This window comes from Ischnura elegans, chromosome X (genome assembly GCF_921293095.1).
Source record: "Ischnura elegans chromosome X, ioIscEleg1.1, whole genome shotgun sequence".
Classification (NCBI taxonomy): Eukaryota; Metazoa; Arthropoda; class Insecta; order Odonata; family Coenagrionidae; genus Ischnura; species Ischnura elegans.
The window spans coordinates 76,791,544-76,814,889 of record NC_060259.1 but is presented as its reverse complement, the minus strand read 5'-3'; the positions used below and the strand labels follow the sequence as shown (position 1 = coordinate 76,814,889).

Here is a 23,346-nt window from a genome sequence, read left to right as displayed (position 1 = left end):
TCGAGATCTCGAATAATGCTGAATGCTCGATGCTGAAGGTACTATCTCGAATACTTTGAATTTCGCGTCATACACTGTCGCACGCACGTCGTTGGTAGTTGACTCGGAAAAATGTAGAGAACTCTTAGTCTTTTAGTGCATCCAGCGCCATTTTAGGCAAGTTAACGAGCTACATCAAATTCGCGTGTTAGAGCGGTTAAAAGAGGTCGACTGGGGGAACCGAAATTGAGCGGGTGAAAAAATCCGAAAATCCCCGGTTTCCCCCACCAGGAGAACCTCAGTGGGTGCTTTCCATTCATGCAACTCACGCGTCGACTTGTGTCGGCTCGCGGCATTTGTTTATAACTCTCCTATTCCTGTGCGTTACCGTTTGTTGACTTGTGTCACAACAGTCGGCGACACACACCGAATGGAACACGAAAACCACGACGCAAGTCGACTTGTGTCGACGTGTGTCAATGAATGGAAAGCACCCAGTGCCGTGGGATAGTAACTACGTAGCACAATTCCCAAAATCCGCTACCCTCTCCATCCATCAGCCCTCGGCCCCTCCTCCGACGCTTTACTCCTCTTCGAAACCAAACAAAAGGCCTCAGCTAGGGCAGGGTTCGTATTACGAAGACCATAAATAAAAAGCTTCAAACGAAAATATCAAGCTACAGGAAAATAATAGAATTGTGTTTCACCCTTCCCTCTTTCTACCCCGCTGACCATTTTCCCGCATCCATCCATCCATCGTTTGACAAAAATGAGAAGAAGTGTTTACCATGTGTCATTTATGGCTAAGTACGACAGACACTTAGTTTGAACCTTCCCCTGGAGATGAAACTACCATAGGGAGAAATTCAGTGCCGTGGGATAGCAACATTACGGCATTTCCCACGATCCGCTATCCCCCTCCACTCAGCACTCGCCTCACCCACTCTGAAGCTTTCCTCTTCTCCGAAATCAAAGAAAAAGTCCCAGCTCGCGCAGGGATCGTATTACGAAAATCTTAGCTTCGAAAAAAATATCAATTTACTCGAGGAGAATAAAAACGTGTTTCACGCCCTCCCCCCTTTTCTCACCCACTGACCTTTTCTGGCTACCTGCTTCGAAGTTCCCCATTTCTGAAGGTCAACTGCTGCATGAGTCATTTACTAGCCCAAAAGGTGTCTAATAATGATTTTCGGCAATTGATATTACACATTTATTGGATTGAAATATTAGTAATGTGCGCATAATTTAAAAAAGAATAAGACCAAACACGACGTATTTCTGACTTTATTTAAGCATTTTACGAAAGGAAATCAATGTCAAAATACGACGGAGACTTAGCATTCCGGCAAAACTCGATATCCTTGCAGCTGAGCTTCTCGGAAGTTGATGCGGTATTTTTTTCCAAAAACATATATCAAGTTACAATTTATGAGTCAACGCTATAAATCTCTATTGTTACAGTCGTAGAGATATTTTCTCAGGATATTTGGTTTCTCCCTGCTAGCAATTGGAATTCATCTGCTTATCTCGTGAGAACTTCCAAAGATGGACTGAAAATAATTGAAGAAGAAGAAAATCCGGTGGAGAAGCGCGTGTATTTTGCTAAACGCCTCGGATTGTCAGGTAGCACTTGACAGTAGGAGAGGGGGTAAAGCGAGCTACCTATTGAAAATAAGAAGTTGGTTGAAGCCGAGCATCAGATGGGCGTGCCGCTGAAATGGCGTTTGGTAGATAAGAATGTATACATCAGACAGAAATCCATCGTAGCAGTGTAAATGCCGAGACGCATGAAATCATTTTTTCGCGAGGTGGTGTGTCCCCGTAGGATATTTGAGAGAGATGTTAGTTGAATTAACTATATGCCCAAATTGTTTCCATAAGATTAAAATATTCCATTAATCAGCTAAATTCCTGTTAGAATCCTTAGAAGGAAATCAAAATTACGCGCCAAAAGCCTGAGTTTTGCTGCTGCATAGGCAACCTAGTCAAACATTCCCGCATTCATGGTTTTTTTACCTTTTTATTTGTGCATTCATCAAGGGAAATAGAAGAATAAATGTAAGTTTAATATGCTTTGCGCAATCCTAGTATTCGAGGTATTTGAATATTCGAGCTATGAGTTAATATTCGAGTTCTTGAAATCTGCTATTCGATCCATCTCTAGTATTTACCATAGGCTTTCCGCCTGGACCACAGTTCCACTTCGTATTATGGAAAATTTCGTAATATCCTGCTTCGTATAATTGAGAGTTTACTGTATCTGAGTATAGTCCCCTTTTCTTTTTAAAAGAAATGCCCATGGTAAAATTAAAGGAGGGACTATATTCAAATGCATTTTTTAAATTTTCCTGAAACTGAAGCCTCAAAATAAGGGGGTTGTACTAGAAGAAATTCGGTATTTCCTTGCATAAAACTCTTAAAAAAACAACAGAAATACATGATGTTGGTTGTTCTTTGTTATTATGTGCAAATTACTAATATTTCACTCCAATAAAGGTATAATACCAATTGCTGAAAGTTATTGTTAGACACCTTTTGGGCTAATAGATGATTCATGCCAGGGGCGCAGCTAGGAATTAAGGCTAGGGGGGGTTTAGGTGCAACTAATACCGGGGTGTGTGGGGGTATGGAATACCCACCAGGATAAGCGGCAGGAGCGAGATAAATAAATTGCGGAATTTTAAGATAAATGGTTGAAAATGGTGAGCTTGACGGCTTTCTGAGGGATATTTTATTAATTCTTACCCTACTCTATTAGTAATATCAATCTAATTAAGTAAAATGGATTAAACTTAAAAATTTCTCTGAGGCTTTGGGGGGGGGGGGGTTTTATCCCCCAAAACCCCCCCTCGCTGCGCCACTGATTCACGCAGCAGTTGACCTCTAGGAATGAAGGGCTTTGACGCAGGAAGGCTGAAAAGGTCTGGGGCAAGAAAGGGGAGGTGTGAAACACGTTTGTTTCTATTATTCTCATGTAACTTGATTTTTTATTTCAAAGCTTATGATTTATGCTCCTCGTAACATGAACTCTGCGTGAGCCATAATCTGTGGTGTCCAGGGTGTTTCGGTTGGTTTTGGAGGGGAGGAAAGCGTTAGAGGGAAGGCAAGGGCTGATGGGAGGAGTATAGCAGATTTTGGGAAATGTGCAACGTAGGTCTTATCCTACGGCACTGAGCTTCTCTCAATTGTAGTTCCATGTCTTGGGGGAGATTCAAATTACATGCCTGTTGTTATTAGCCATAAATGACACATTGGGACTGTGATCTTCAGACGATCAATGCAGGAAAACTATACTTTGGGGAACGATAGATACGGGAAAAAATTACATTGTCTTCATGGAACTTTATTTGAGACCAGGAATGGAGAACAATGAATATGGGAAAATGATCAATGCAAGAACGATTGGTCGAGGGTCCACTGTGTACAAGTTGATAAGAAGAAATTGGTTTTCTATGTCAGTGAATTGACTTCTTTGAACCTTATATTACAAACTACTACCACATTGAAAATTTGGTGAGAAAGTTTTAGCTTCCCAGTAATGTATCTCACCGTCAAGGGTTCACTACTTTTTGGGTACCTTAAATTTCATTTATGTACATATTTAGGTTATAATGTATTTGTTAATGGCATAAGTTCTCTATATCCTCCGTTCTCTTTCTAGTGCTGATGACATCACATTGAAAATGCATGGGCAGCAGCTTACTGTGCAGTATTTGCAACGGACTGGATTCAATGATCCCATTTTAATTCCTCACAGGGAAGGTTTGGGAATGACAGTACCTGCTGATACCTTTTCTGTGAGCGATGTGGAGTATTATGTTGGTAAGTCGGGAGGTCATATGCTAATGTTGTAAAGTGGGAATAGATTCTGGCCGTCCCTTTCTGTGTATTTTGTTGGTAATAATGGGAAAAATAAGATTTCCCTCAGCTAATATTGGAGATAATGTGTCTATTAAAAGCTCTTTTCTCATCTTTTCTGGGCATCTTGTTAGTTCACTTTCTCACAGGAAGAAAACTGCATGAAATGATCTTTTCATAAGATTTTGAATATGGTATTCTTGCCACTCTCTCATGTAGCATGGTTCTAGCCATAGCCAGGGGGGATGATTTTATTGCAGTAAGTATAAGGTTCATCGATATATCGAAATATTCAATATTGTAATTTCATATCGCATTTAGTGGTGCACCTCTAACTTCATTTGTCACAATTTTATCTAAAAATAAATAAAAGGCTCCTATTCTTTTTGCAGCCATTATTTCATATCCTCCTCACTATATCATCCACCTTCTTCGTTTATATCACCAGCCTAATGTTTTTTTATGAGTTATCTTCATGTATAATAAATTTTTGGTCCATTTTAAGTTCGGTTCTTAGGCTTAAATCGTGAATAGATCATTATCTGCCAAATCGTCAAAAGTTGTCAATTCTATATTCTTGGAATTCCTTAAATTGGGTACATTTATTGTTAAAGTACATGGAAGTATTTATGTATGCTTAAATTCAATCCTCTATGACTGATGAAATTCATATTGTAGGGCTGCAAAAATTGCAAAACATGCAAAATTTTACCTAATGTGCAGTACAAATTTAAGCCATAGCATTTTTAGTTTAGATTAAGATTTCACTTTGGTTTTGTTTTTAAGTTTTTGAGAAAAGATAGAATACATATACAATGACTTCTACCTTTGAAGCTAGGTTTTTTTGCATGCTTTGGAAAGTTGAGAACAAAATTAAAAAGGCACAAGTCTGAGTATTTACACATTTTATGCAAACCTGAGGTGATCAGGTTGCAAAGCCAACTTTATGATGATGATTTGGCATGGAATGACCATAAATGCTTAAGCTATATATTTCCTAGTGACATCTCAGCTATTAGAGAATTTAATCAAAAATAGTTTGTGAGGAACTTCGTTTCTCTTGGCTGGGATTTGAAACCAGATCCCTGGAATTTGTGATGGGAGCCGTGATCCATTCAGGTGCCAAGGCATCTTTTCTTCTTTTGAGGGCTTTTTGTGGGTGACTCCATGTAGTGCCTGCTAGTCCATGGTTATGGGAACATATTAAGAGGTTTGTCTTTTAAGTTTGGGTCTTGCATATTGATAAAAGAATATCATGAGTTGAAATCAGTAAGTGAAGAGGGAACTTGCTGATTTTCCCTCACTGTTTGTTTTTGAAAAATTAATTTAGAAATATTTGACTGCTATCAAATTTGGCAGGCATGAACAGAAGATTTGAAGTGATCTTTAATTTTTGTGAAGCTTTTAGGGCAACATATTTTTATCTATATTGTTTTCTGCCTTTGAATGAGAAGCATGAGTTTGGAAATTTATTAGGGTTTTATAAGAAAAGGCAAGAGCATAACGGAGGTAATGAGGCTAACTTATTTAAATACTGAGAAAGGTTCCATTGCCTTGGAATTAATGTCCTAGACATCTAAAGGATGATGTATTATGCATAAGGTAAACACAATGCTTTCATCAAAATTTGGTGTATTAGTACTTTGGTAATGACGTTCAGCTATGTGACACTTTATTTTTGTTCTTTTTGTTTTGATACATCAGGATCTGAGAGGAAGGTTGATGTTATAGAGGTTACAAACCAGACTGGTATTAGGATGAAACTTGGAGAATTTGTAAAATACTTCAAAAAGCCAAAGAGGACCAAAGTACTAAACCTTATAAGTTTGGAATTTACTGGCACCCCGTGAGTATCTAGATATATTTATGTATGAACCCATTGTTTCTCAGATTAATAATAATAACATTAATTATTGTTATTATTTGTATATCCCCAAGGATCTCATGCTCATAGATGATAGTCACATTAATCTTAATTTACACACATTCAATGTTTACTTAGCAGGAATTGGTCGTGTAATTACATAGGTATTCATCAATAGAATTGTTCTTTAGTTAACTCCTGATTATCAATGCTAATGATTGTAAGTTGAGGCCTGTGTATTCATGAAACAGTGATAATCCAGAACGAAGTAATTGGATGGTGATATCGATGTTTTTCTTTGTAGGGTGGAACTGCTATATTTTTAGAATCAGTCAGTCAAAGTTTGTTCAATATCATCATTGTCATCATAGAACCCATCATCTCTTTCATTACTGTCCCAGTTTTGTGCATATTGGAGTCAACAATCGAATTTTCACCCTTATGACAATATCTATATTGAAAGTGAGTTGGCCCTAACATGAATTGAGGAAGGAAGTCCATGATGGGAGGGGAGTCTGCTGAAATAATTTGTGAATACTCCATGCAAAACTGTCTTGAATGTGAATTTAATATTAATAGGTTTAATACTTACCGTATTTGATGGCATTTAAGAGACACCTTTTTTCCAAAATAATTGCTCAAAAAATAACTTTCGTAATGTTTGACCTCCATGAGTTAATGTTCAAACTGACTCCATTATATTTATTAATATATATTTATTATTCAATTGAAGAATTTCATAGTTGGTATTGTTATTATTATGCTCATTACTATAATATGATGTTATTTATCGTTTATTTATTTTATTATATATTGCTATTGTTTTGCACGCTTCTGCGATCCCGGAGTTGGAAGCGAGATACCGAATGAAGTTAATCGTATTTATAAGATATATGTATCGTATTGCTTCGATTTATACAATCATATAAGAACTGTAAAGAACTAACCAGGGGCGGATCGAGGATTTCTTTCTGGGGGGGGCACAAGCAAGGCCGTATCCAGGATTTTGTTCTGGGGGGCGGCACAAGGATATCTCATAATACAAAAAAAATGCAATGATAATGGGACCGTATTAAAAATCTTGCATATTTATGAGGGCCTGGGGGGCACGTGCCCCTGTCCCCCCCCCTCCCTGGATCCACCTATTGAATTAACTTAAGTTGCTGGGGTGCCGTTCCTTCGCACTGACTTTTTTCTTGTGCATTCTGTACTGAAATGAGGGTGCGTCTTTAATGCCAGTGCGTCTTATGTGCCTTCAAATATGGTATATGGATGTAAATACTCACACACGGTAGAAATCCATAACAAGTGCAACCCACAGTGAGGGTAGTGCTATAGTGATTAATTTTTTGTGCTGGTTGTCCCATGTGGAAAAGCATAGGGAAATCATCCAAAAACTCATGCTCATTCTTGTGTATGTAGTTGCGTGCTGGAAGAGGGATTCGATATTTTCCCAGGGAATAATTGATGCATTCAAGGGGAGTGAGCCTTCTAGCAATAGAATTTTTCCCATTCCTGAGATCAATCAATAGACTCGATTGAGGTGCTTCATCATTTTTTGGAGTAGTTTTTTCACCGCAACATGGCCAAGCACTCATTGAGGATTGACAGGAGTTCAAATAGCAGTGCTAGGTTACCAACACTTAGTGTTCTTGATGGTATATAGGTACTTTTAAAAATTAATAGATGGATGATGAGTGATAATTCACCGAAGATTGATTTATGTTTTCAAGCATCAATTTTTGGTTTAGCTGTGGTGGAATAATGAACATTTCTTAATCTAACATCATGAGGACATGCTTTAAACTTTTGACATCTTTGGTCATTAATGATTCATAATGCTTTATGGAAATCAAGGTGATGAAGTGGGAATGCTTTTAATCTATTGTTTAGTATGTCCTCTACTTAAGAACATTCGACTTACAAACTTTCAGAACTATGAACATACAAAAAATTCTAGTGTGCCCGAAATTTCAAATTAGGCACCTTTAGAGGTAGCCAATGTGGCGCAGTGTGATGTAGAGGAACTAGCTCTTTGGGCACAGTCTGAACGAAGTATCAATTAAACTGTACATATTTAAGTTGCCCATTCTTCCTTCCCGGGGATAGCAAATTTTTTCAGCTCCAGCCACATGGAATACACAGCTAGATCAGTTTGTCACCATTGTGAGTTAATGCAAAATTGCAATTCAGTGATGCATTTTGCAGGATAACCACACTTTTCGATGCCTTGCTTCAGGCCAGCCTCGGTGGTGGCTGGGTAAAGTCCTTGCCTGCCAAACATGAGGTCGCGGGTTCAAGTCCCGCCTGGGTAAGTTACCTCTATCCAGGGCATGGTTGTATGTGTACATTAAACTTTTACATGTTAATAATCCCAACATAAAGGGTCGTATGGAGCTGTTTTCGGCGGTATGAAAATTAAAAAAAAATTCAAGTTGTGAACAAGGTCTCAGAATTAGGGTTGTTCAAGACTCTCGACCACCAGAGAATCTCGGCAATCAAGACAAGAATTTCATTTCTCGGCATGGTCAGGAAGAGACTGTCTGTGTGGCGAGAGTCTCGCCTGGGTCGAGAGTCTTGACTAGACTCGAGAAATCTCGACCCATCAAGACTTCTCGACACCCGTTGAGACTCTTGGGAAAGGCGAGAATTTCAAATGAGGATCACCATCAGTCAACAATAGAGTTTACAATGGTATCTTTGTTAGCAAAATAAAAATATTTGTATTTTTACGTAAATTAATATGTAAACTCTATTGTCGACTGATGGTGATCTTCATTTGAAATTCTCACCTTTCCCAAGAGTCTCGACGGGTGTCGAGAAGTCTTGATGGGTCGAGATTTCTTGAGTCTCATCAAGACTCGACCCGGGCGAGACTTACCAAGCCGAGAGTCTCGTCCTAACCATGCCGAGAAATGAAATTCTTGTCTCAACCGCCAAGACGAAACTCTTGTACAGCACTACTCAAAATGCATCTTGTTCGTATGTCTAGGACTTTCTGTATTAAGAGAACAAGGATCTGTGATGCTAATTTTCAGAATGATATGTAGCATTTTATTTTCTTCAATAGGAACTGCCTAATATTAGAGCACATATGGTAGAGCACGCCTACCAGATCCCTTCCAATAAAGTTAATCTTCATAACCAAGACTTGTGCTAAAAAATTAGGTTTTGTTCCTCTTTTAATATGTATTAAATCTTAATATAGCTCACTTCATTAATTTGAATGGATCATTTTTTCAAATCATTTATTTGAAGACTTCATGGCTTAGGGTAACTGACTTGAATAAAGGGTAATGTCATTGGATTTTTCCTTTTCAAAACCTATTTTCTGTGCAGTTTGCATCTGCTGTAGGTACTATAGAATTTTTTGTTTTGTAGTGTTACATCAGAATGAGATATGTATTTTCATGATATATTTTAATGTTGATTTTTGTATGAATTCCTATATTTTACATGCAATTTCATTCTCATGCATGTTTTCAGGCTCAGTTCTTTGGTTGAGGCACCTTATATAGCAAGAAAGCTGGACTGGTTGAACCAGGTGTGGCCTGCTGATCCAGGAGATGATGAAAATCTAATCAGACCTCAGGTGGAAAAATACTGCTTAATGAGTGTAAAAGATTCCTACACTGATTTTCATGTTGATTTTGGTGGAACGTCAGTGTGGTACCATCTTTTATGGGTAAGATTTTTTGTTTTTTTTTCAGCAATTAGTAATTCTTAGTGAAAATACATTTTATTATTCAATTTTTACCACGGAGGTCCAAGTACTTGAAAATTTGAGTTGAGTAGTTGATACTCGGCTCAAATGCTCATCATCAGGGCAAGTGTTCAGGGGAAAAATGCTATAGGAGATTGAAACCTATGAAAATGCTGGTGCATGCGACATTATTGTCTACTCCAGAAATTGCCATAGTTTATACGACTCGGCTTGACTCAATACTTAACCTTAGATGAAAAATTGCTACTAGTACATCCCTAATTATGACTCATTTTCAGATATGTGTTTCAGTAAAAGGCTGGTTTTATTAGTGATTATTGCAAATTATTTTGCTAATTTTTCTAGATTCATGTGAAATATTTCAACCCAAATTTAATTAGTAGCTAGTGAATGTGTTCATAAGTATTGTCTGTGGGCTTAACTGAAACATTTTCTTAAGGTAATTGTGTGAAACAGTGACGAGAGGTGCTCTTTTATACAGGGTTTCTCACCAAGAATATGTGGTGGAGTGTTATCTCACTAAATATTTGTTTGTTGAAATGCAGGACTTAACAATGATGTTAGGTTTTTTCCAATGTCCAGTAAGTCGTATGTGAGGCAACTCCTATGAAGGTTTACATCATAAATTCTTCCTTATATGTATTATTATCATTTGTATATTGAATTTGTATCGTGAATGATGATAAGGGTTGAATATTTTATATTATGTACTGCATCCATATAGATAAAGAGATAGATATAAATCAGTTACAGTAAGAATGGCCTGGAGCAAAAATGCTTCTGCTAATGATGTATAGCAATTTTTGTAACTCAAGTGATTATTTTAGCAAATATGACTTTTTGTAACAATTGGACTATGAATGAGCACTCTTTATAAGCTGCAGAACTGTGTGTATATGCTTTTCTTCATGAAGTAATGATTGAAACAAATGTTTTTAGTGCCACACTCTCCTGGAATTGGTTTTACTTGCTGTAGAATTCTTCTGCTGCTACTTCTTCCTTGCCTTTCGCTTTTATTTATAAACTGTCCTTTTTTTATCAGGGGGAGAAGATATTTTACCTCATCAAACCTACTCCAGCAAACCTATCATTATACCAGCGGTGGACATCGTCTAGCACCCAAAGTGAAACTTTCTTTGGAGATCAGGTGAAGCATCTCGTTTTTGTCATTCTGTGGTGTATGAAATGTAAATTCAGAATTTGCATATCTTTATTTACGTGCTTTATTTCTGTATGCAGGTTGACATGTGCTATAAATTCACTCTGAGGCAGGGACAAACATTGATTATTCCCACTGGTTGGATCCATGCTGTCCTTACACCATTGGATTCCCTTGTTTTTGGGGGAAACTTTTTACATTCTCTGAATATTCCTATGCAACTTCAGTGAGTTTTTTTATCATTATAAACATAATTAGCTTAATTTTATTTATTGTAATTGTTAGTGTTACAAATCATAATTATATTTATGTCTCTCTTGTTTATTTTTCCTCAGAGTCTATGAAATTGAGCACACAATGAGAATGGCGAAGAAATATCTCTACCCATCATTTCAAAAGGTTAACTGGTTTGCAGCTCGGGGTCTTTTAGGAGAGCTGAAGCGTGTAAACGATTCTGGAAGCAAATGCCCGTCGTATTTACTCACAGGATTGAAAGCTTTAGTCCTAGCACTGAAGCAGTGGAGTCAAGATAAAGATGTAAGCATGTTTGGATATCCTACCATTTTGAGTGCTGAGTACTCGTGTTTATATTCCACCGTCTATTACAGTACACTCCCGATTATCCGATGGGGATGGTCAGCACGAATAATGGGAAAACACGGATAACCCAAACTTTCACTTTAATGTATTGCAATGTTCATAATTTACCTAAAACAAACATTAACATTATTATTTATGCAGGTATTCAGTTATTTTAGAGTACTTCCCGGACTCAATGAGAGCTTTCTTCACCAGTTCGCGATCTTTTTAGTGGTGATAACATGGCTGTAATCGTGTTATTAATTCTCCATGCAAGGCCTGATTTAGAAAATCACACATCCGTGGCTGCGTGATCACGGATACAGAGTGCTTCAAAACCACTGCTCAATGTCAGAAAATACACTAACAGGCACCACGCCACGGTGTCGTGTCTCGAACAAGTTGCCTGGGTTGCAACTGCCGTGGGACGTGTATCCGTGATCACTGCGAAGCTTGGAAAACAGAAACGTGGTACTCCCGTGATTACAGCTAGTGCACGATCGCTTCCGTTTTACTAAGGGGATTCGAACGGAAGTAATAAGCCCGTTTTGTCCTAGCATGAATGCAGTAATTCCCACGATTTTATTTTTTTAAATAAAGATCGCGGAAAAAATTGAGCAAGAGTGAAAATCATGCACAGGTAATCAACAAAACTGGATAAACCGCAGCCGGATAATCGGGAGTCTGCTGTAATTATGTTAAATGATGCATGAAAAGTCAAAGAGTTTTGTCAGGGTGCAAAAGTGACTAAGAAATGCATTCTTCTTTTACAGCTTAGTAAGCATGTGAAAGAAGATATTCCTTTAGCCATAGATGCTCACAAGTTGTTGAAAGAGTTAAACAAAGAAATTCGTCATGCAGAAAGGTTCATCAATTCACTCAATCCGCCAAAACCGGAGAGAGAATCAAAACGGAAGAAACGGAAGCCTGCTAATGAAGATTTTGTTGATATCACCCAGAGCATCGCATTAACAGGATTTGATGAGGTTTGTTGCATTGTATGTAGAATGTATACATAATGCCATTGGTTATAGTTTTGTGCTGCTGGCCATGTAAGATCCATTGTAGATTATCAGAAGCCTAAAAGTGTGCCTAGTTAAACTGGAGATTTGTTGTTAATAGTGTTAAACCTTATATGGAAATCAGCTGCCTCACTAGAAAAATCCTTCAAAAATTTTAAGATCTCCTAGTAAGGGATGTTTCAAATTTGTAAAAATGTGAAAATTCTGATTTTTATCCTAACTTCGAATTAAAATCTGAGCAGTTTTCACAAATTATATCGTAATTTTGTGGATTTCAGCCCTGCAATTTCTCCAAACAATAGGCTGGTACTTAAGGTAATAGGCTAGGAAACATGATCTCACCTGGATGTTTCTGTGACGAGGAATGAGGCCTCAAAGAATAACCTCTTAGCCATTCCATGATTTCTTCATTACATTAACAATACTACTGTTCATCTACGTAGTACCCCTCAAACTGCCTTGGTGTATGTGTGTCTTAGGATTCCAGCTCTTAATCCGGGAGAGAGATTAATGGCTGCTATACACAGTGAATGTTCATGCTGAATGATCGTGTGAACATTCATTGAATCATGTGAGCAAAATAGAACACGTTCTAATTTTCACTGAATGATTTCATTGGCATGATCATGCTCATGATCATTCACCGTGTATAGCGGCCTTATGACATTTGATTTGAATGTTTTGATTATTTCCTATAGTTTAACAAAGTCCTTTATTGTCTTCTGAAAATAAATCCTATTCCTATCCATTCTGTAAAGTATCTAACTTATTTTTTCCTTTTCTGTCAGACCTGGAAATACAGTGGAGTACTACAATGATATCTTGTGTCACTCTGAAAGATTTCTATCTTACTTCTAAATGTAGATAGTAACGTGTCACAATTTATGAAATAGAATGAACTTCTAGGAGTACAGAAACAGCATAGCATGTTGAATTTCCCATGAAACAGTATGATTGTTCACTCCTGGTGCAGTATTTGTTGAATGTGGTATTGTAGTGAAGTATTGTTGACAATTTTTTAATATTAGCTTAAACGTGAACAGGATTTGATGAAATTGTGATTGGTGCACTGATGGAGGCCATCTATATGCATCTGGAAAATTGCTACAAGATGTTTTCCTGACTCCATGAAGAAGTGCCATTCTGAAGTTTCATATTCGATTCCCATTTGTTGTCAAATTTTTTCATAATTTCCTTCCATTTTTTTCTTTTCCAGAAACCTTGCTATTCACAATTATATTCAGAATTTTCACTGAAAATTTTAATTATGTGTGAGGAAATGTTTTTATATACTTTCAACGTCTGATGTTCTCCCATTTTTTCCTATGGAAGCTTCCTTTGAATCATTTCATTTTCATGTCACAACACAATGCATTAATAAGATACACATGTATTTGGATTCCGTTTATGTTGTTGTTGTGGACTCATTCTTACCATTCATGCCTAGTTTTTGAATTGGATTTCGTTATTAGTTGAAGTTTTAACACCCTGCGAAGTAGGAAAAACATGACCGGAAGGGTTATATTCTTTGATGATTAAAATTGATTATGAGATGAGAGATCTGGTAGCACCTCCCCAGTGCCTGTCATCTGACCAACTGTCCTAACCAGGCGTTGTCCAGCCTATATATCCACCTGGCCTCCGACGAATAGGAGGCGGAGCAGGCATATGGTGACAGGACGGTCGGCCAGATTGTCGGCAGTGGGGATGTACCACCAGGTCACATTGTGTAACTTATCTTTCATTTTCCTAAGGTATGACATCCATTGCATAAAATATGTGACCTTTGCCTTTTTCTAAGGCGTAAACAACAGACTGGTTTTCTGAGTGTACAACAATATTAGAAAACTTTGGAAGGATCGTTATGGTGTGCACCACTGCCTTGAGGGCTGCCCAGGCCTCGGCTTCATGTATGGAGAGCTGCTCCGGGAGGACCCAGATTTCCATCACGTTCATCGATGGGATGACCCCCGCTACTTGAAAGGGTGTTGCGTCTGCTTAGACATCATGGGTCGTGCTCTAGGAGGAGAAATCCCTTGGGGACTGCCAAATCCCCTCATTCCATAATACGTTTGCCCATTTAGTCCTTCGGACGGCAGTGTCTTAGATCAAGGAGGATGGTAGCCGCATTATATAGACACACCAGGATATAAATCCCATGGCTTTGGGTATATCCAATTGGAGATTTTTGTGTACAACTGACCTAACATAATGTATCCTTTGGAGGCTATTAGATGTGAGAGAAAGTTGCATTGCTAAAATTGAGTACCGATGGAAAAAGCAAAATTTACCACAAAGACGCTTCTCTGGAGCCTCTTGTTAAATGAGTGACCGCTCCCTGAAAAGATGGTTGACCGTCCCTAACTCTGGAGGAAGAACCCATTTCCTCCCTGGCTCACTCTATCTGGATTTCAATGGTTCTTTCCTAACGATTCGAGAACAAGGCTTAAATTCTAAGAGTCCACAATACCGTATTGCAATATAAAAGGAATCGAAGTACATACATGGGTATCTTAAAAATGGGTCATGTTGCCACAAGGAAATAAAATAATTGAAAGGGAAAAATTGGGAAAACATCACCACATGAGCACAAAAATTTTCACACAGAAAAAGTGAAAATTTCAGTGAATTTCATGAAAGTAATTGCGAAAAGCAGGCATCTGTAGAAGAAAAAGTAGCAGGAAATATTTTTTTTAAAGTACCACAGACTAGAATGGATCTTAGAACCTCAGCACATGACGAACACTGTCACCACTGAACCACGACAGTATGAATTAAATGGAGTTCTGAAGGAGGGTATATCAAAGCCAAATACATTGACACTAATCAATCCTTGCACCACTAGTTGGAGTTGCAACCAAATTCGGAGTGCGAATTAATGCTCAGTGACCGGTTTGACAGTAACATGGCAACTGCTCCCTAGTGGAGTCTCCTATAGTAATATAAACTCTATGGTACTGCATTCATTTTCTCCTCGTTTCCGTAGTATGTGCCATTGTTCATTACCTGTACCCATTGTGCTACTGGCATGAAGTTAAAATGCTTCTAAACTTAGAAAACAAGTTTTTGACAATTTGTGTTCATTTTACTCACAAAAGAGAAATAATGAGTCAGTTGTTGTGTCAGCAACTCACACATATCTTAATACATCGCTCATGTATTTGAAGAAAAACGTATCTGGGGAGGATGATTTTGTATTAAAGGATGCCTATTGGAAAATATATCTGGTATTGAATCTTGTTACTTCAAATTGTGGCGGTAATTCTACTCACTGTGACAGGTGCCTGCCATAATTCTTGGAAAATGAATTTCCTTGATGTATACTTTTATTTCAATTGAATTTTAATCCATTTTGTTATTTTTGCTGTTATCCATGAGGGATATAGTCTTATGTATGTTTTTATAACTTTGTTTAGAGATAAGCTCAATATTTTGTCCATAATTTGTAAAGTTGTCATTAATTTCTTCTTGTATAATACTGGAAGTGTGTAATGACATTAAGCCTCAACTTTAAACTTACAAAATTCTAATTTCCAGTTCATAGACAAAGGTCTTCTCAAGTCAAACTTGAAGTCTCCTGTTAAGAAAAAAGAGCCAATACAGCTTGTGAAGGAAAAACCTAAATCTCCCATTAAGCTGACCCTAACAAAGCCACCACTGAGCCATCATTCACCTGGAGCCGCAATCAGCTACACAGTAACACCAAAGATAAAGAAACCAGAAAATGTTACTTTGAGTGAGATTCCAGACTCTTTAGGAAAGCCTTGGTCTGTGTCACTGGACTCTAATCTTCATCTGAAAATAAAAACAAAAGTGAAAAGACCTAAGATTACCAGTAGTTTAGCTCCCAAGGAGAAAGAGAAAAATATGGCTAGGAAGAAGTTAGAGTGAGTGCATGAGTTATCTAATTTTATTTTCATTTTATTTCTAATATAAGATATTTTTCCATTAATATTTTATACTTGCAGAAATGTTCCTGAAAGGAGTCCTGCCAATTACTCCATTTATGACTTTCATGATGACAGTGACGGGGATTCGCTGATGATCGATGAGAATCCAGGGAAAATACGACGGCAAACTCAGGTGGACAGCTTTTCATCCAGCAAGCAAAAATCTCCACGTAAGTTCGATTTATTTTCATTGAAAAAGGCCTCCCAAAGGCTGATTAATTTCCAAATTGGATGTTTGAGTTGCATAGTAGATTGTTTCCAGGTTCAGCAATAAATACATAATTGAGTTACTCGAAATATGGGCACTCCAGATATTTTGGAGAAACCCTCTGAAGAAAGTTGACCTCAATCTTTCCTTACCCCTACAAGTATATGTGTTGTGCCATGAGGGAAAAGGGGAAAAAGCAGGAGCAATTCCCACAATTTTACATTTATTAATACGACCGGTTTCGCTTTTCAGCATCATCAGGTACAAAAATATCAAGTGAGCTGTGCTTAAATAGGAAGGTAGGAGGGGGTGGTGGGCGGTAAGGCGGGGGAAGGGGATGGAGGGAGGGTGTACAGTCACGGGGCTTGGGAAAACTGAGGAATACTCCTCTCTAACCCCATCCTCAGTTTTCCCAAGCCCCGTGACTGTACACCCTCCCTCCATCCCCTTCCCCCGCCTTACCGCCCACCACCCCCTCCTACCTTCCTATTTAAGCACAGCGCACTTGATATTTTTGTACCTGATGATGCTGAAAAGCGAAACCGGTCGTATTAATAAATGTAAAATTGTGGAAATTGCTCCTGCTTTTTCATTTTCATTATGTCACGTTTCCACTCCATCTCGCCGACTATAATTGGGAAAAGGGGAAGGTTCTAAGGCCATTGTCATAAGTTTTGGGATCATTGGGTGTGGGAGGAGCTGGGAAGGGTGTGGACCCTGATCAGTTCTTTATTACCATCTCAAGTTATCGTAAATACACCATTAGACTAATGTTAAACATATCAACCAGCCTTCACATTGCAGTTTAAAGGAAATCATATTATGAATCAGGAAGTAATGAAAATTCTTTTCTTTGCCAAATTAATTTTGTAGAATCGCAAAAACAACATTTATGAACATAAAGAACCACAGATTTGTATCACTTATGCTGTTTATAGAGTAAGAAACTGGACTTATGAATTGCCAGTCCTTAAAAAGGAAAAACTTCTGGGGGAAAGATTAATTTTCCTGGTGTTATTGTAGAGTCGACCTCCATCATTAGTTCAAGCCAGGGGCCTAAAAGTGAGAGGAAATGATATGGAAAATATGTTATACATATATCTAATATGCCCTGACTGTTCGTTTAGAACATATATTTAGAACTGTTCTTTTTACTGAACAGGATGAAAATGAACGGTTTATTAAAATGAAAAGTTTAACCCACCAGTTGACATGCTAGAGCACACTACAGATACCCCTATCCATAACCCACGACACAGCGTGTTTTCAACTTCCCTCCCCAATTTTCCTACACCTTCCCATCTTTTGAGGTGAATTTTGACATCCTCATACGTTTGGGTTCACTTGTTTAGTTGCATTTAATCATATGGGACTACTATGGATACAGCTTGTTTTAACTGAGTTTTCGACCAATTTTTAATTAAATCTTTCCCAGAAAATATACAAATATATTTCATATGTTCAAGAAAATTATTTAGTAACTGCCTTTCATCGCCAAAGTTGCATTTCATTCATCTAAATTTGCTGATTTTTAAGTGGTGAATGGCAGTTGTCTTGTATATTTGATTAAAACTCAAATTTGTATCGGCTATACACAATGATAGACACGAAAGGGTTAACACGTTGCGTACGGATGGTGAGAATTCTCGTCATTTTTTTCCCGAACGTTCCGGATGGATGACGAAGATTCTCGTCGTTTAGGCACGTCAACCTAAACAATTTTAAAACGTGCAATAAATATTCATTTGTACGTTTTCAGTTGTTGTTCGTTGTTATTCATCATGAATTGATGCATCATAACGTTTGAGTGGATAATGTTATATTCTAAACATTAGCTTTTTAACCATGTTTAAACCAAAGGCCCTAATAGGCACAAATTTCCAATCTCGGCGTTCCTAGGTATTGAAATACCCTGGTACGCAACGTGTTAAATTGCTTTACACCCACCAATTCTTACTCCAAAATTTCATCTAGAATTAATGGAATTTTAAGTATTTAATACCTGAAAATTTTTTAAGGACACATTAGTCGTATGGAGGTAGCAAGCAGGGATGTGATCAGGTATTACAAAGCAATCTCAAGCACAAAATCCAAAAGTTTCGAACTTCATTCATATTGAGTTACAAAATCAAAAAGGTAAAGGGATATCAAAAAGGCACTCAATCAAAGGCTGGAGTTGCGCTGTGGAAGTTGGCTTTGTTGAAGGATTGTCTGAGGCAATGGATTAAGGATGGTCAAAGAAGGATGTGGAAGAGGGGAAAATATTTATTTTATATATTTTTTGTGGTTCCATGTTAAATTTCCATTAATTCTGAGGCATATAGCTTTGTACATTTTATTTCCTTTCATAAAATTTTTAGATTCGAATCACTTTAAATGGCTGTGCAAAGTATGCTTGATAAAAATTGAGGGAGTGGTCCAGAGGATTTTTGTGTTTGTATAGTTGATGTGCAAATGCCATGTTTAATTTTTGTTTTGGCTTAATTCAGGTCAAAATAGTTGTTCCTATATCTGTATTTCCCCCTAGAGCCCATTAAAGTTGTTCTGTTTTGATAATTGCATTTAATATTACAGACTTCTTTGTGGTGAATGGAGAATCAGAGCATGTTCCAGAAATGGAGGTGGCTGGAGAGGTTGATGTTGTATCTGATATCCCAAAGAATGGCATTGAAGAGCTTTTAAAAGCCTCTGTACTAACGTCAGTCTCTACAAAAGACCATTCTGTGGAGGAAGAGTCCGAGTAAGTAGATTTGTTTGCATTAATTTGGTTTTTACTTAATGACTAATTTATCTTGGAGAATTTACTAATGATAGGACAGAAAATGTCATGCATGGGAAAGACAGAAGTAGTTATGTGGTGAATTACTGGGTGATAAGACTTAATAAATGCAATGTAGTTGTAATTTTAATTCTAATAATTTTCTCATGCTTCATAACTATAAAAAATCCATATCGGCATGTCTGTTTTTGAATTTTACTACATTAGATGTAATGATAGTTGCCTATTTACTTGTAATTTTTAGGGAGGAGGAACAAGAAATAGAAATAATCTCTAGTTCTTCATCTCAAGAAGCTGGTATCATTGGAGATAATAGGTAATTTTTTAATCTTTTTGTAATGATGTTCTTATTGCAGTCAATGATGCTTTTCATTTGTTGGTCAAAGTGTAGTCCTTTATTACATAGCTTTAATTTTTCGTGTCCCTGTAGGTAACTTTTGTTTCTTGTAACATTTCAGGATAACATACTCAGACATGCATAACTTGTGAAACCATAATATGTTAAGTATTTAAAACCCTGTACTGAATCATTCAGTTTAATCATTTCATATTGTAGCTCTTATTGAGCAAATCAATTGTACTATATTGCTCACTGAGATTTTTTACTATTAATTAATGTCAAAGCAGTATCCTTATGCAGTCATGCCTATATTTATTTACTCTCATTGAATTTAAGTATACCGGGACTAGCCACGGTGATAACTTTACGGGAGTCACCCGCAGTGCACAATGATTTTTTCTCTGTGGATTTTTCGTACTCTCATTGACTTGAAGGGGTCTAATTTAACCCCAAAGTTTAACCAATTTTACCATGGTCAAATTTGGATAGACTTTGCGTATGTCTTGTAGTCTTCTTAACTAGACAAATTATATTTATAGCAGTATTGTGCACAGATATGGCCATAATCATGCTTATTCAGGGCATTTAATTTTTGTTGCTCGATTCATGTGATGGATTAAAATTATATGCTGAGTTGCATGGAAATGATTGACCAATACAATAGATAAAAACTGTATGTAACAATAACTAACTCTCTAACTCAGTGATTCCACCTGAGGGTTGGTTGAACTGTTTGGGTTGTGAGGCATGGTAGCATGCTGACAGCTAGGCATCTGTCTCAGCCAACTCCACCAATCTACGTATATAAGACCGCCTAATGGAAACTTTTACACTCCCTCCCTAGAGGCCCAGGCACAATATCATTTTTTATCTACGTCTAGCTCTGCTGTGGTCCCATGGCTTGGAAACAAGGCACAAAGTGGACAAGGATCTCAAAAACTTGTAGAGGGGATGGCAACGTCTCATATTTTCAGGGATGCCGACTTACAAGAAATATTGGGGGGGCCCAAACCGGCGATCTTGCTCCGGGAAATTTTATAAGCAGTGAGTTTTAAGTTTTTAAGCATTTTAGAAGAGTCATATGATCAACATTAGAACCCTGATAACTCGAATGTCGATATCTGGACGCTCCGGGGAAAATCGACAAGCCTGACACATTTTTTCCTCACACCCATAATGAATTTTTGAGGGGGCTGGGGCCCCCTCAAGCCCCATGGAGTCGGCGCCACTGCATATTTTCCCACCATGTTGCCTTCCCTTCGCTATACGGTCAAAGTTTAGTGGGATTTTATCCTTAAGAGTTGGGCTTCCCTGATGACTTATGTGAGAAAATTGACTTGTTATAGTGCTAGCGCAAACCCAAGCACTCGCTGTAAGCAGATTATCTCCCTATGTTTTTCCACTTGGACCAACCAACACGAAAAAATCACTTTATCGTGCTACCCTCACTCTAGGCCATTCTTGTCATAGTGGACTTCTACTGAATAAACTCTCTAAATGGAACTTATTACTGCATCTTATGAAGTAATTTCTAGTTTTTTAATGTTTTCAATTCAGTATTAAAAGATGCTTACACCTTGTCATTATCTACTTAAATGCAAGCATATTCATTCATATATTGTTACTGACAAGATCTGTTTGTTAGCTGTAGGAATCATTGGCAATAGTGTCCACCATTTTTATTTGCAGTATGAATTGGTGATTTGGCTTCCACTTGTTGGTCTTTACAATGGTTCTCATTGATGATAGAAACTCGATTCTATGAAGTTGAAAATGAAAAAAAATATTCATGCTCCCTGCCTCCGAGAGCTGAGTAAAGTATTGGAATCCCATTATCATATTTGGACTATGACAATGTGGTGGTAGTATGTCAACATGAGGACTGCCTGACGCTAACCAGTTTTGCATGTCTGAGGAGGTCTAATTCTGGAGTATAAATCTGCATTGTGTGTAGAAGAAATACCTCAATTCTCTCGTTTAAATGAGGCATTTTCAATTGAGCAAAATGGAAAGTGGAAATTTTTAGAACACACTTTACCTCTCCAGTGGGAAGTGGATAGGATACTCTCAAAAGTGTGCTATCGCATGCTAGGCTAAGATCAACTAATCCTAGATATGGAATCGGTACCTGAGTACAGCTTCTGTAGAATCTAACTATGGTGAATGGTTCTGGGATCTATTGTGTGACAATAAATTAATGTTTTAATTTTTCCAGTGGATTATTGAAAATGAAAAACTTTGTGTATGTCCACAGTATTTATTGTTGTACTATGTGTTTCAGCGAATCACTTTCGCCATCATCAGATACAAAATTTTTCTTCGAGGTAATAAAGGGAATTCTCTGAATGTTGGAAACTTCTGCTAATTTTGAAGTCTAGTCCTAGACCTCAGAAATGATAAATGCTGCTTTCAGACTGTTTCTTTCAATCTGCCATGGATGGCATGTAGCCGTAACTCAAAATAACCATAGGCCTTTAAATACATCAAACCTTACCATGAATCGCATTGAACCATAGCGTGGACAGCACCCTTACAATTTGGCACCACATGGTAATATTCAATACATTCGTACAGGGGCTTCAAGCTTTGACAGTGATTATTGACAGCACATCATGGATGGTACACAGTGAAAGGCTTTCTGAGGGCAGCCTAATGAAATTCACCACCTCTTTCGCAATGACTCTTCCTCTCTTTTACTGTGATTTTCAGGATTCACACATTAGAAAATTTACGAATATATCACACCTGATGAAGCTAGCAAAATGTTTCCTGGGTCCTGAGATACACCCGAGATAAAATAATGCTCCATGTAGTGTGTGTTACGAAATCCAAATGATACTTTAAAAAGGTTTAATATGAAATGATTGACCCCAATAATTTGTTAAATGAAAACCTATTGAAGAAGCACAGTGAAAAAATAATTTTTAAATAACTTATCATTTATAGAAACTAATTAGTTTTTATATGGGTTTGCAGTTTGGACAAATGATACTTTTTATGCACCGACTTTCATAGTTGTACAATTGAATATATTTTCTTTAAGGACTCATTCTGCATTCAGTATTTACAATGAAACAGATAGTCTGAAAGCAGCATTTATTATTTCTGAGGTCTAGGACTATACTTCAAAATTAGCAGAAGTTTCCAACATTCAGAGAATTCCCTTTATTACCTCGAAGAAGTCTGGACATTAGGTCATTGTAACCTTGCATTTTTTAGAAATTAGTATAGCAATTGGTTTTTTTACTTGCTTGTTTAGAGATGCTACTCAGTAAGAATTGGTAAGAAAAGAGGGCTCTCCACAAGGCTCTTACACCCTTGGCCAAGAGTAATGACCTTGGCTCAGGCTTATTATCTTCAAGTGGAGAAATTGAAACTTCAGTGGGGGCAGCCGTGAGAGCGATACCTACCTTTAAGAGGAATGGGAATCGAGCTACTGAAGTGTGAGACAACATTTTCTAAATCCCAGTGGGCAAATTCTGCAAGGACTAAAAACTTTAAATTTAAAAAATTGGGGTGATTTAGCTTAACAGGACCTGGGAAATTTTAACTAATATCCATTTAAAATTTTGAGAAAAGTTATCTGAAAGAGGATGTTATGCTCACAAAAATTTCGAGGCATGGCTCCGTGAAGTCGTAATTGGAAGAGGTTGGGAACCCAACCTGTTTTCGGGTGCTTGATGAGTGGAAGGAAGGAAATCAACAATGTGTTTCCTCACTCTAGTTGAAAATGTTCTAGTGTCCTTTTCCATTGCCCAATCGGACGACTATTTTCATTGTGGTGGACAATTTACTATGTACTGCATTTCATATATTGGAGGTATATGGCTCCAAGGGATCGCCTAAGTTCTTTGTAAATAAATAACATGTAGGTTTTTCAAATC

General features: G+C 37.5%; 1 protein-coding gene across 3 annotated transcripts in view; it reads left to right on the top strand.

Annotated features, from left to right (window-relative positions):
* Positions 1–23,346, top strand: part of LOC124170679 (lysine-specific demethylase 7B-like) — a 51,068-nt gene that overhangs the window by 10,577 nt on the left and 17,145 nt on the right. For 2 of the 3 annotated variants that reach the window (XM_046549575.1, XM_046549577.1), the window contains exons 4-14: positions 3,641–3,801; positions 5,542–5,683; positions 9,188–9,386; positions 10,468–10,572; positions 10,665–10,810; positions 10,920–11,121; positions 11,937–12,149; positions 15,723–16,072; positions 16,154–16,305; positions 18,918–19,083; positions 19,367–19,438. In XM_046549575.1, coding sequence (XP_046405531.1) covers positions 3,641–3,801; positions 5,542–5,683; positions 9,188–9,386; positions 10,468–10,572; positions 10,665–10,810; positions 10,920–11,121; positions 11,937–12,149; positions 15,723–16,072; positions 16,154–16,305; positions 18,918–19,083; positions 19,367–19,438 — 1,908 coding nt within the window. The remainder of the gene's footprint in view (positions 1–3,640; positions 3,802–5,541; positions 5,684–9,187; positions 9,387–10,467; positions 10,573–10,664; positions 10,811–10,919; positions 11,122–11,936; positions 12,150–15,722; positions 16,073–16,153; positions 16,306–18,917; positions 19,084–19,366; positions 19,439–23,346) is intronic. The other variant, XM_046549578.1, reaches the window with a different exon arrangement.